At 44.2% G+C, this 13052-nt stretch overlaps 1 protein-coding gene across 1 annotated transcript; it reads right to left on the bottom strand.

Annotated features, from left to right (window-relative positions):
• Positions 1-1439: 1439 nt before the first annotated feature.
• Positions 1440-8860, bottom strand: LOC119366027 (NADPH--cytochrome P450 reductase-like). Its single transcript, XM_037631681.1, has 18 exons — positions 8430-8860; positions 8183-8242; positions 8016-8092; positions 7198-7255; positions 7031-7114; positions 6900-6936; positions 6212-6281; positions 4477-4671; positions 4291-4383; positions 3822-4053; positions 3648-3731; positions 3412-3563; positions 3018-3114; positions 2773-2922; positions 2612-2689; positions 2395-2517; positions 2033-2146; positions 1440-1907 (listed from the first exon to the last, which is right to left on the bottom strand). Exons 1-18 carry the CDS (start codon positions 8721-8723, stop codon positions 1827-1829), a joined length of 2079 nt encoding a protein of 692 aa, XP_037487578.1. The 5' UTR covers positions 8724-8860; the 3' UTR covers positions 1440-1826.
• Between the last annotated feature and the right edge of the window lie 4192 nt (positions 8861-13052).

Genomic DNA, 13052 nt, shown 5'->3' on the forward strand with positions numbered 1-13052 from the left:
CCACTACGCTATGGCTCGCTCGTCCACCTGGGCGATGAGGAGGCGGCGCTGCCGCCGACGATGTTCCTGATGGTCGACGTCAGTTATTAGCCACGAATGAGGGGCGACGGCATGCGCCTGCTCGCACGTCCAGACGTCGTGGAAGTTCATCTGTGTGCGAGACCTCCCGAGGCGCCACGCCGTCGCGTCATATGCGCGGGCGGCCTCGTGCGCGGTCTCGAACGTGCCGAGGCCGAGGCGGACGTCGCCGGACCAAATCTCAACATAGAAGGCGCCGGAGGGGCGCTCACGGACGCGGCGGTTGCCCGAAGATCCCCGGCGGCGTGGCGGCATGGTGGCGCGGTGGTGGCGCGTCGGTGACGGGGCGAGGAAGCAGAGGGGAATGGCGCCCGTGCATTTCTGGAGTAGGAGAATGGCGACCGGGGGTTAGGGGACAGGGATTCTTTAAGCAGCAGCAGGAGGAGCTACAAGTGTTAGTGTACCACCTGGCGTCCGTTTATGTCACGGTAATGGAGCTATCTATATCTAGACAAGGGAAGGCAGAAAGGCTCCGTGTTGGTGAGCTCTCAACATACCACTACTGTCAACAGACGTGTCTCGGGAAACTAGACAAGTACAATATCACTTTGATCGCAGTTCACAAGCACTGGGGGTAGACAGCAGTACAGTTAACGTCGCGGGCCTGCCGCCTGCGGCATGAATGCTTCATCAATCATATTCATCACGTCGGTCCAGGGAAATTACACCTCAGGATTGTTTGTTTGACATGGAGGTGTCTCAGTCCCGGTCAAATCAGGGCATCATTGTCAAGTTGGTTGCAATTTACTCAGAAAATACTACTGGCCAGACCCTGGTTAGTTTTGTGGAACCTATGCGCTCGCCTGTCTCTCCGTCAGTAGGGTCACAATGGCGCTGTCGGCTTGCAGTCGTCGTCCGGTGTAATTTTCCTAGCGCGTGGGAGGAGTTTCGGGCCGCCTGCGTGTGCACAACAGCACGCCTGGCCTGGCCTGGCCACTCCAAGTTATCTGAGACTGAGAGGGACATGGATGGAGCTTGCCAGGGATCAACTGGACTGTCATGTGGATGCTGTGGCCGAGAAATCGTGGCGTGGCGCGCCTGGGCGGGCAGGATAGCGCCCGTGCCGTGCTTGGGCCGCCTAATCGTGAGCACCGTCCCGGGCCGGCACCGTGCTACTGCTGTCCACGGCGTTCGTCGTCACACGTAACCACGCCGGTTGTCACCCATGTCCTCTTCTTCCCTGTCATGTTTCAACAAGTCTTCTTCTGAAACCTACTCCTGACCATATCCCTTTCAAAAACTGATGATGACCTAATAAATACAACACTCGAGCATCTGCTCCATTCACTAAACAATACAACAACTCGGTTCTTGCGTCGAAAGAACAGCAGCAACCTTTATCCACAGAAACAAGAGGAAGAAAAGCTACCACAAAAACAGTGATGGTACCCTAGACACTGTTCTATAACCAGATGCAAAATTTGTTCTTGGCGGTCTTTAATGTATACATGATATGTCCTCATCTCATCTCAAACTGTATGATTCATCACCCCCCCTGCTACAATTTTCTCAGGGGTATTTTTAAGTTCTACTAATCTACAACAACACTTATTTCTTTCAACCATCCATACAATAAATATTAGAACCATGTTAGATGTCAAAGAATTACACCGATTAACTCCAATTTCGGGGGCAATGGGATGGATGAAGAAAACTCACGATCGGATTGGCATCCACCATACCATACAGGCGCCATCTTTTTTACTTCTTCTACACGCTAGGGCTACCGATGTCCGAGGGTGGTGTTGTTACCACACATCACGGAGGTACCTGCCTTCCATCTGTAGGTTCTTTACATACAGCTCAGTTTTGGAGTTATCCAAAGATCCCTGAAACAAATAATGTTCAGTGTTAGGAGTAATCGTAAAATAACCTCTGTTCTTCCAGAGCCCATAAAGTGATATGCAGTGCTACCAACAGCACACGGCAGCATTGAAACGACGTTTCTGCGTACCTGCTTCTGAACTATTGTGTGAAGAACCCTGTGTACGTCTTTCGCCATGCCCTTGGCGTCACCACAAACATATATGTAACCACCTTGAGAAATGACGTTCCAAATCTCGGTGGCCTGCAACAAAGAGAACAAAATCCAGTTGAGTTCAACCATCTAGCAGAGACGCATGTCTATAGCTGATGAAAAGGAATGTCTATAGCTGTTGAAAAGGAATGTACTCCCTCCATTCCTAAATATAAGAACTTTTAGAGATTCCAATATGGACTACATACAAAGTAAAATGAGTGAATCTACACTCTAAAATACGCCTATATTTAGAAACGGAGGGAGTATATAGCAAAAACGCCTAGTGTATATCCAACCTTGTCGACCATCTTATGCTGCACATATTCTTTGGTTGGTCCTTCACGAGAGTAGGCAACAATTAGCTCGGAGAGTGCCCCCTCCTGAAGGAAATTTTGCAACTCTTCCTCGTATATATAGTCCTGCAATATGCCCATTATGTTAGAATTCCATCAATCGCAAATTAGCAACACCCATAAAATGAATCTGTCTCATTTACTAGTTTTTGAACAGTACCATTTCACGGTTCCTGCATCCAAAGAAGAGGACTGAAGAGCCCAATTCAACTCCAGATTCTTTTAGAGCTAATCTTTCCTGAGTAAGAAGGAACAGACAAGGTTACAGGCCATATAAAATCCCAAGTGAAGAGAACCCAGATTCCCTTGTAGAAAACAAACCTGCAAGAAGCCCCTAAAAGGTGCTAGCCCTGTCCCAGGACCAATCATGATGATTGGAGTGGATGGATCTGCGGGCAACCTAAAATTTGACTGCCTCACAAAAACTGGTGCCCAACTGCATTCTTCGCTATATTCCAGTGGAAGTGTGTTCTACAAAGTATACGATTGAGGATGAATAAATCAAACTGTAAGAAACTCTCTCATTGTACCAAAGGAGAAAACTGAAATTTGTACGAGGAACCTACCTTCATCCATGTCGAACAAACTCCTTGATGGATCCTTTCTGTTGGTGTAGGACCATAAACTAATGCACATGTCACATGAATTCTGGAGGGAGCCAACCTGCAGAGGCACATTTAAGCTGTCAGAAGTCCCACCATCATAAGCACATATGCCACTGAGACAAGCCATATCATCCTATATGACCACAAATGACATGACACGACGTATATGTTTTAGCTTAAAGACAATGGCCACATTCCAAAATGACTTCATGATGTTGGAGTCGAAGAATTTAAGCATCGTGCATAAAAAAATACTGCTGGATTTACCCCCAGAAAATAAAGAACTTTACAACCTTGCTGGTCAATCTTGCAACATGGGCAGTACATGGAAGAATAAATAAGTACACAAACATACTTTGGAGATGATGATATGGAGTAGAATCGTGGCTGTAGACGAGGAGCTATCGCCGCAAAGAATACCCCCAAGGGCGGCTTAGCTGAAGGGAATGCAGCCATAACTTCAAGAAGGCTCCTCTGGCTAGCTACTATCCACTGAGCATACTCATCCTGCATAAGGCAAACATACCATTCAGTGACAAATATCTCTGGCAGTCAAAAACACTCCAATATATGTTTTCATACAAAACTTACCTTTCCAGCAGGAGAAGCCAAGAACCTCAATCGCTCAGCTTCAGTCGGGTCAGAAGCATGAGCAGCTAAAGCAGTCAAAGCAGCCTGGAGATGAACATAGCAATCAAGAGTTGATCAAATGGTTGCGAGAAAAAAATAGCAGTTCACTGTAGATGGTTAGCTAGTCACAAGGACCTTTTTTGGAGCATTGAGTAGATCAGCATATCGTAGAAGTGCAGTCCGTAAGGTACAAGGAGATGGGAATGGTGGAGCCAAGGAACCCCCGCCTTTACGAGGAGATCCATCTTCGGCGTCTGCATGTATGGAGAAAAGTGTATCTGGGGAAAGACCAAGTAGCGTTTCAGCCTGCTCCACTGTCTCGATAGAATTTTCTGAATAAACCCCAACATGATCCCCAGTTTCATACCTGGCATAAAGTTTAAAAGCATATAAGCTGTTATGCTTTTATTTAACTTGCATTAACAGGTCAAAACTACACGAGGAAAAACAAATGCAACAGTTCAAGTTTGGAAAACCGAACACTAAATAGCACTTGGCTCGCAAAATGCTTCTGAATAGTCTGGAATGAACCGCATGGACAAGCAATAGAGAAACTTTCCAGACTTTGGACCAAATTCTGGGCAATGGGTATGGAGTAACTTACACAAGACCAGTGCCTGAAATATCAAATTCCAGATGAATACAAGAGCGATCCGAGGCTGGTTTATGGAGTTCCTTCCGAACAGCAACATTGGCCCTTGATAATCAACAACGAGACGGGCAATATTGTAAATATTTAATTATACTGAATAGAAGGAAGGTGCAGGTAGATATTTTGATATATGAATACCTGCAAGGGTGCTGGGCATCAATAACACCGTTGCCATTGGCAAGTGTCCAGGATTTATCTTCAAACTCTAAATCTGATTTATCTATAAATACAATTCTGTATTCAGGTATTGCAGCAGTGTAAGGAGTGGTTGCACCAGTAGTATCATCTTCATCACGGAGCAGTTGGTCCAATTCTGGCCATACTAGTTCTTTCCTACAAATAATAAGAAATAGAAGAATTGTTGTTCAAGATACTGTAGCACAACTACAAATAGCAATGGCATTTTCAGAGCATCAGCATGTTTACACAAGCCCAACATAAATATTCAACTAACAAATGTCTAATATTGTACTGCTATAAAACCACTATCATCCATTACAAACATAATAGTTATTTTGCTAGAAGTGACACTCAAGCAGCAGCTTGTTTGGCATACACCAATATAAGAAAAAGTACATGCCTATGAACAGAAAATGGTTTAATGGAGCTTCTGTGTAGTCTAGGAATAATAATATCACACAGGCTTTCCAACTAACGACCAGAATCTATGAGATACTAGAACATATCCACAAGAATGGCATTCTCAGCATTTGTGCAGTTCCACTTTATACAAAGTAACAAATGATAGAGAAATTAAAGTGATAATAAGGCTAAATTTTGAACAAAATAATAAAGGGAATTCACATCAACAACTAAATCAAGAAGGTGTGTCCTGGTGGCCTTTGGATGGGGGTGGTTGTGTTTATCAAAACATCGTTATTTTCGAGTCAGATAGTTAATCCTGGCTTTCAGAAATCTTGATGGGGTGCGAAAGCTTTTTTCCCTTGATATTACTTAGTGGTACTTTGGCATTTGTGTGTTGTGTGCTGATATGTCATTCTATGGGAATCTAGTCAGAGTATCAATATTTTGATTATAATCTAAAAGCCTTCCAAAAAAAAAACATGTACATGTAACAAATGACGGTGCAATTTTGAACTTTTGGTGAACATGAATGCATATCGGATATAGACAACATGGTTATGCTTGTCGAATTTAACAAATATATTATGATAACAAAGATGAAACGAATATATAGACATGATCATCTAGGCTTTGAATCGAACTTAATTGGCCACTGACAAAACAAATACAGAAGTACTATTCCACATAATACAAAGGTAAATGAATAACAATATGTAGTTTCTTCCAAATGCCTGATAATATATAATCACAACATAGATAGGCAAGTTAATAATTCTAGTACCATATTACACGTCAAAAAAGGAAGTTAAAGATTGCAGCATCTGAAAGTAACTACGTGAACATTTACTTGCAGGCTGGCAGCTTACTTACAGGTTACAAATATAACATATGGAAGCACAAATGTGCCATATTACACATCAAAAAAGGAAGTTTCTTATTCTCATTTTTCTATACCATGAGTTTGTTAGGGTGTGTCCATTTTCAACATCCAGACTCACTAAAACCCAGTCCCAGTTTCAGGTATGACAAAAATGTATCAGGACTCAAACCAATCAAAGCTAACACTTGGCACCACAAGCCTGAATCTTGTGGAGATAGAAACAAGCCAAACAGATATAATCCAAATCCAAACCAATCGAGCAAAGACTTGGCACCCAAGTCTGGCTCCTGGCATCTGGCAGACAGAAAAAAGAAGACAAACAGATAGTCCAGCCCACTTTTGTCCCCACACGGCGGATGAAATATACAAAGAGGCGCAGCTTATTTATATCATCCGTCGTTTTCATACCATGCGGTGAAGTCATCCTCGATGCACTGATCGTCATCACCAAGGCCACATGGAACGAGACGCTTGCCACCTAAATATACACACAAAAAGTCAAGTGAATCATAGATACAAGATCAACTCACATAAGCATCCATCAAAAAGAACCTTGGTTATGCAACGAGAAATTCCAGCAAATGTGATATATGCAGGAATTAATCACCGAGTATATCGTGCAATGAGCTCGCTGGGTAAGAATAGTATCATGGCAGACTCTTAAACATGGTGAATTGCTATGTAGTCGGTACAATTGCAAAGATCGCCTGAGTTGGAAAACAGAACCTGATGTGTCACCGACCGGTGGCCACATGCCCCCACCATCATCCTTACAAATTACGATATTTTCCGATTCATACATCTCAGCGCTTGTATGAAACAAATTCTCACTTCAGCAAACCAAGCATAGTTTTTTCACAATTCATCCATATAGCTATTATGATAACCACTAATAACCCCTAAGGAGAGTGTTCCTAAGGTAATAGTCCAAACAAATTGTGCTTCGATAGAAATTGTAAAAAAAAACATGGCAAGCGTTCAGCGACAAAAATTGCTAAATCAGGAAATGTGTTGTCGTGCAATGTTCCACCGCAGTAATGCACTTGTCTTATTCTTTCCAAATTTTCTTGGAAAAGAGTGTACATGAATTACTTACCCTGCTCCAGCAGTAACTCATCCACCTCCTTTGCAACCTAAGATTTACAAGCATATAAGCTCAGTATCAATTACCAGGACACAAATCAACCTTTGTTAACTCAGTAAAAGCACATATTCAATGAAGCAAACCTTATTAAAATGCTCGTATTGCCTGTTGCCAAGGCCAAATACAGCATAATTAAAATCCTTAAGCCAAACCTCCTTCTCCTTACCCTGATTCAGTGCAAAAATAAAGCAAACCCCATAAGATGTTGTAGCGACAGTGAACACATCCTGACGCCACAAATTTCACAAACCTCAGTGAACCATTTGTAGAATCTTGCCGCATTATCAGTGGGTTCTCCGTCGCCATATCTGTGGTCATTGAACATAATTATCCACACAAGTTATTGGTAAGAATTATTGCCGCAAAGATCATATACCAAAGGATGCATTTGCCAATTAAAATGAAACACTGGTGGGTTAAAAGCACATGGACACTCCACATATGGTAAGCTTATAATGACTTAAGTACCTTTGGAACCTCAAATAGAAATAGCATACATTTCACTTGCACTTTACAACAAAAGGTAGGTACGTAGGTTACGGAATTAAGGCGGAAGCGACAAAATGTGCGATTCAGCAACCTACGAATCAAAACGGTGAGCGCTGACGCATGCAATTCAGCTGTGATCTACGAATCAAAAACGGCGAGAGCTGACGTGTGCAATTCAGCTGCAATCTACGAATCAAAACAGCGAGAGCTGACGTGTGCAGTTCAGCTGCAATCAACGAATCAAAACGGAGAGAGCTGACGTGTTCAGCTGCAATCTACGAATCAAAACGGCGAGAGCTCACGTGGGCGATTCAGCTACCTATGAACCAAGACAGTGAAAGCTCGCGTGTGCAGTTCGTCTGCAATCTATGAATCGAAAAGGCGAGAGCTCACATGCGCAATTCAGCTGCAATCTACGAACCAAAATTGCATGAGCTCATGTGCGCAATTCAGCAGCAATCTCGGAACCAAAACTGCAAGAGCTCGCGTGCGCAACTCAGGCTGCAATCTACGAACTAAAACTGTGAGAGCTCACTAGGGGAATCCAGCAATCCACGGATCAAAATGGCGAGAGCTCACGTTGCCAAGAAGAAGAGCGCAAACGTTTCCTTCTTGAGCTTCTCCTCGTACTCATCGTCCTCGGCAGCATAGTCATCCTACACATGTTCCAAGCACCTCTCAGAATTCCAGCAGAAACAGCTCACACGCAGCTCAACACACAAACAAGCAGATCGACGGCAATTTACCAGATCCACCACTTTGAACACGACCTTCTCGTACCGCGCCTTGGCCTCCTCCGCCATAGCCTGCACGCACCAACCAAATTGCGGCACAACTTAATAAAACGAATCAGCCCGCAGCGGAATCAGAATCGGGTCAAAGGGAAAAGAGGGACGGGCGCGGGCGCTCGTGCTTAATTAAAAACAAAAAGAGCAGGCGAGCTTTGGGATCGGGGCCGGATTGGATCGGACAGCGACGGGCGGGCGGGCGGACCTTGGCGAAGCCCTCGGCGGTGCCGGTCTGGGTGCCGAAGAAGATGGTGACGCGCTTGCGGCCGTCGTCGGCGTCGTCGGCGTCGACCTTGACGGGCGGCGGGCGGAAGGACGCGGGGGGCGGCTTGGGCGGCGCGCTCCCTCCGGATCGGAGCCAGAAGGCGAGGACGAGCAGCCCGGCCAGGAGCGCGGCCGCGGTGGCCGCGAGCGCGGCGAGCGGGTCGCCCCCCGCCGCCGCGGCCAGCTCCGGCGGCAGCACGGACGCCGCCCACTCCCTCGCCGCCTCCAGCGCCATCCCTCTTCCTTCCTTCCTTGGCCCGCCCGGGGGTAGGAGGCGACGGGGATGGGATGGGAGGGGAGGCGCTCGTGGAGGCGCACCTACCACCAACTGCTGGGAGGCTGCTGCTGTGGAGGGGAGGGGAGAGGGGCCTGGAGGCGGAGGGAGGTTGGGGGTTAAGTGCCGCCCCGGTTTACTCCTCCGCCTTTTTATTTATTTTCGTTTCTTTCTTTTTCGGGGTGGCTGCGTGCGTTTTTTAACTTTGGCCTGCTGATGATGGAAAAGCAGGGCAGTTTTTTCCCGATCTGGGGCGGAAGTTAGCCGTGTCTTCTGACTGGACCTGCCGCCTGTGGTTGGTCTCCAGCATCCGCCCTGCTGTCCCGGGCCCGGCTGCGCTGTGATTTGGGAAACCATCATTAACGTCAGGATTTACCATTGATGACGCACAATTTCCTTTACTTGCCACTCTAAAATTCGACTTTTTTTAATACTTGCTTGGATTTATTACCACGTGTGTCACGTGGTCTCTAAAATTCGAATTTAGTAGGACATAATATGGTTGATGTATTAGGCATTCTTATCTTAAACCCGTCACGTCATATATTCTAGAGATAATAACGATAAAATATGACGGACAATGGGTTTTCTCTTAGTCATATCTCTAACAATTAGACATGGACATGACTAGAAGCATACGCGCTTTTCCTACCATTTATTTATTTGATTGTTAATTTACGAATAGATTCCTTCCTGCTCTATTTGCGGGTCGGGGTTGTTGTTCATTCACGGGCCTTCTTTGTTTTGGCTTCCATAATCTTGGGGTGAAAATACCCTTTATCGCATTGCATGATATGTCCAGATGCTAAGATAGATCATCAATTACTTGGTAGGATATTACTCCGTTTTTTCTACAACTATTGTTCTTCACAAAAAATGTTATGTTAGCAACACTGCCAAAAACATATTCAAAGTAGTGGTTATCGTCACACATGTCCCGGACCTGCAGGGTTAAACCATAGTAATAGATGGGCATGATAATATTCATCTGCAAAATAATTCAAAATTATGATATGCGTAGCTGAGGCTTCTAATTGTAGTATCCATCTACAACAATCATACAGCTCTATGATTTGACCAACCAATATTTCATAACTTACCTTGGTCACATACAAATAATACAAAACACCAATAATAATGGTCTGCAATAACGGTGAAAAGGAAGTGGAAGTGAGAAATACTTGGAAGTTGCACCACCGCACCAAAGTATATGGCTTCTGGTTTTCAATATTGATCATTTAGATGGGTAGTTAGAGTCAAAATAGAAAGAACATATTTGAAATAAAAGTAATGCTTTGCACTGATTACTGACAACGGGAAAGGAAATAAAGCATGTTTATATCGGCCTCTAACTCTAAGAGGAAGAGACGGAAATGGAAGGATCAAGTGGTAATAGTACAAGTGATTGATCTTGGTTTTCATTTGAATGTAACATTATCGATGCATTAATAAGGCCCGATGAGCTGTTTACATAAGCGACCTGGTGATAATTAACCAAATTATCTTGACAGAAAACCTAGTTATCATCTTGTCTTATTGTTTTAGTGCCAATTAAGTTTAGTTAGAGTCTGTGCTTCTTAGGCATGAAATCATATGCTAATTAATACTTCCTGCGTTCTAAAATATAGTACATACTTTGTTTCGGAAAGTCAAGCATATCAATGTTTGGCCAAGCTTAAAAAAACAACATCCACGTGTTGTACTGCAGACCTTGTGGACCATGGTGTGTCGATGAAGGCGACTAAGTCGTGAAGACGACAATTGTTGTTGTCCAGCGCCGTTGCTAGCCGTGTCGGCCTACCTTGTCCCCTACTCCTATAGGCCCCGAGGATCGTTGTTGTTGGACATTAATTACCGCACAAAAGATGGGAAGAAAGATGGAGCAATTGGCGGGTCTGCGGCGTGGTGGTGGACATTCAAAGCCTGTGCAGCCTTGTGGTGCGGAGGAGGTGGTCTAGGTCGGGTGCCCGTGCAACCGTGTCGTGCGGAGGAGGCAGTGATGGACTGACGTCGCCCGTGCAACCATATGACACGGAGTAGCAAGTGATGGACCAGGTGCCTGTGCAATCGTGTGGTGCGGAGGGGGCAGTGATGGCTTGGGCGTACCGACATGAGAGAAGGGGAGAAATATGAAGAGATGGACAGGGCATGCGGTGTGGTGATAGATTGACGATGCCCATGCAGCCATGTGACACAGAGGAGGCGATGATGGGCCAAGTTGGAGGTGACCGTGCGACTGTGCGATGGTACATCACTTTGATAGACGTGGATATAGTTGGCCGCATCATTAATTTCCCTCGTATTAGATGTACATGAGCCACATGTAACCATTTTTTTCTCGCTAAAAAGTAGTCCCTCTGATATAAAATAAATGTCGTGGTTTTAGTTCAAGGAGTAAGTGACGCTTAACCCATCAAGTGTTGGACACACGTAGTTGGATGTTTGATCCAAAAAGTAAACAATACCTGCTGTTGGACGGTTGGGAGGCCATTAGTATCCCTTGCCGACCAGAGTTCAAGTCTGAGACTTGACATTGGTGCTTGCATTTTCCTCGATTTATTTCAGACCTTTCGGCATGTGCGTTCAGTGGGAGAGATGTTACCGTCGACTACGAAAGCGTCTGTGGCGACTTTGTCAATCTCAAAATGATGTGCCGGCTCAGTTTTCAGAAGTGTTCATAAGGGTAGGGTGAGAGTGCGTGCACTTATACGGATGAATGTATGCTCGTGTATGTGAGCAATTTTGATTATACTGTGTTAAAAAGAATTACTCACCTAATAAGAGACCGTGGTTATCCTAAAAAAAACTAAGTGGTTCTCCTAAAAAAATAAGAGACATGGTAATTTGACCCTCCCAGCCACGAAGCGCTCACATCGCTTACATTCGAGGGAGCTTAGATATTGTAGTGACTAGATATGTGGTGAAAGATACCATTGCTAAGATATTATCTATTAAAGACAAAAAAAGTCTTTTTCATCTTAGTATTTATCATATGTGGCATTCTTATGATAGCGTCGTTGTAGATGAGTGCTCGTGGCGGATACGCATTGTCTAACCATTGAACGGTCGTGCAACTATTTGCTCAACGTCAAATAGGAATGAGGTAGCGTAGGGAGGCCCTAATCTACCGAATCATGTTGTACTTTTTTCTCTATTCGGGGCCCTGATCTACCGGATGGAGTTGTAGCTTTTCTCGATTTGAGGCCCTGATCTAACGCGGTGATGCCATCATGAGTAGTAGTCACAAAAACATTATACATCGGCTAAGTGAAGGAAGAGTGTGGTGAGCTAACTAGTGTGTGAGGATGGGGTGGATTCGGATCTGCTGTGATACTGGAGTGCTTGCTAACCTTTTCGAGACCACACAAAAAAAGTTTAAGTATAGGTTCACAGATTAACTCGTAAAAGATAAGGAAGGTATAGCCATTGATGGAAACAATGTGTATATGAATATTAATCAAGAACCGACATGAGCATGGACGTTAAGGCCGGATGACGGTGGTACCTCCATTCCACCGGTTGGAGAAAGAAGGCCTCTTTATATAGGGCTCCCCATATGGTGACTGTTTCCAGCTGTTGGACCCTGTACGAATGGGCTAGGTCAGGCTCGTGCGCACAGAGTGTCCACAGAGTCATCCTTGCACGCAATTTGAAGTCATATTTTACGTGGTGAGTTTTCATAATTTTTAGAATTACATAAGTATGTTAATAAGTTCCACCTTTACACACTATCCTGTTTTGAATTGTTGTTATAGTTGCATCATTTGCTTATGTTTACTCCTTCGATGTTTCTATTGGGGGATTGAGATGTTGACATGTGTAGACATTTAGTACTTAATGTTTGATTATAATTTTGTCAATTTTCTACAATAAAGGATGTTAAAGTTTTGAATTTATTTATACTAACCTTTCTCACGGGTTCTTGTGAAGTTTTGTCTGAATGAGGTTTTTAAGACCTAGGAAAGATTGTGACATGAGAAGAATAAAGAAGATACAAGAGCTTAAGCTTGGGGATGCCCAATGCACCCCAGGTAATATTTTAAGAGGTCTTAAGCATTTAAGCTTGAGGATGCCCCCGTAGGCATCTCACTTTTGTTCATCAATAAGTCTCGGTTAGTCTTAGTTGGACCTACATTTTTATTTATTCACATGACATGTGTTATGCTTGGAGCGTCTTTGCTTCATTTCGTTTTTATTTTATGATCATAATCAATCATCATATCTTGATAAATGTTCTTAGGGAGATACTCATAGTCCATGCATTTATAGAATTGCTCTATTGCTTCACTT

The sequence above is a fragment of the Triticum dicoccoides genome, chromosome 2B, assembly GCF_002162155.2.
Source record: "Triticum dicoccoides isolate Atlit2015 ecotype Zavitan chromosome 2B, WEW_v2.0, whole genome shotgun sequence".
In the NCBI taxonomy this organism is placed as follows: Eukaryota; Viridiplantae; Streptophyta; class Magnoliopsida; order Poales; family Poaceae; genus Triticum; species Triticum dicoccoides.

Excerpts from the sequence above, each read along its gene's own strand:
- LOC119366027 (XM_037631681.1), bottom strand. The coding sequence starts at position 8,723 with ATGGCGCTGGAGGCGGCGAGGGAGTGGGCGGCGTCCGTGCTGCCGCCG. Across the intron at positions 7,115-7,197 it reads TCTACAAATGGTTCACTGAG|GGTAAGGAGAAGGAGGTTTG; the intron begins GTTTGTGAAATT and ends GCACTGAATCAG. Across the intron at positions 4,054-4,290 it reads ATTTCAGGCACTGGTCTTGT|GTATGAAACTGGGGATCATG; the intron begins GTAAGTTACTCC and ends ACTTTATGCCAG.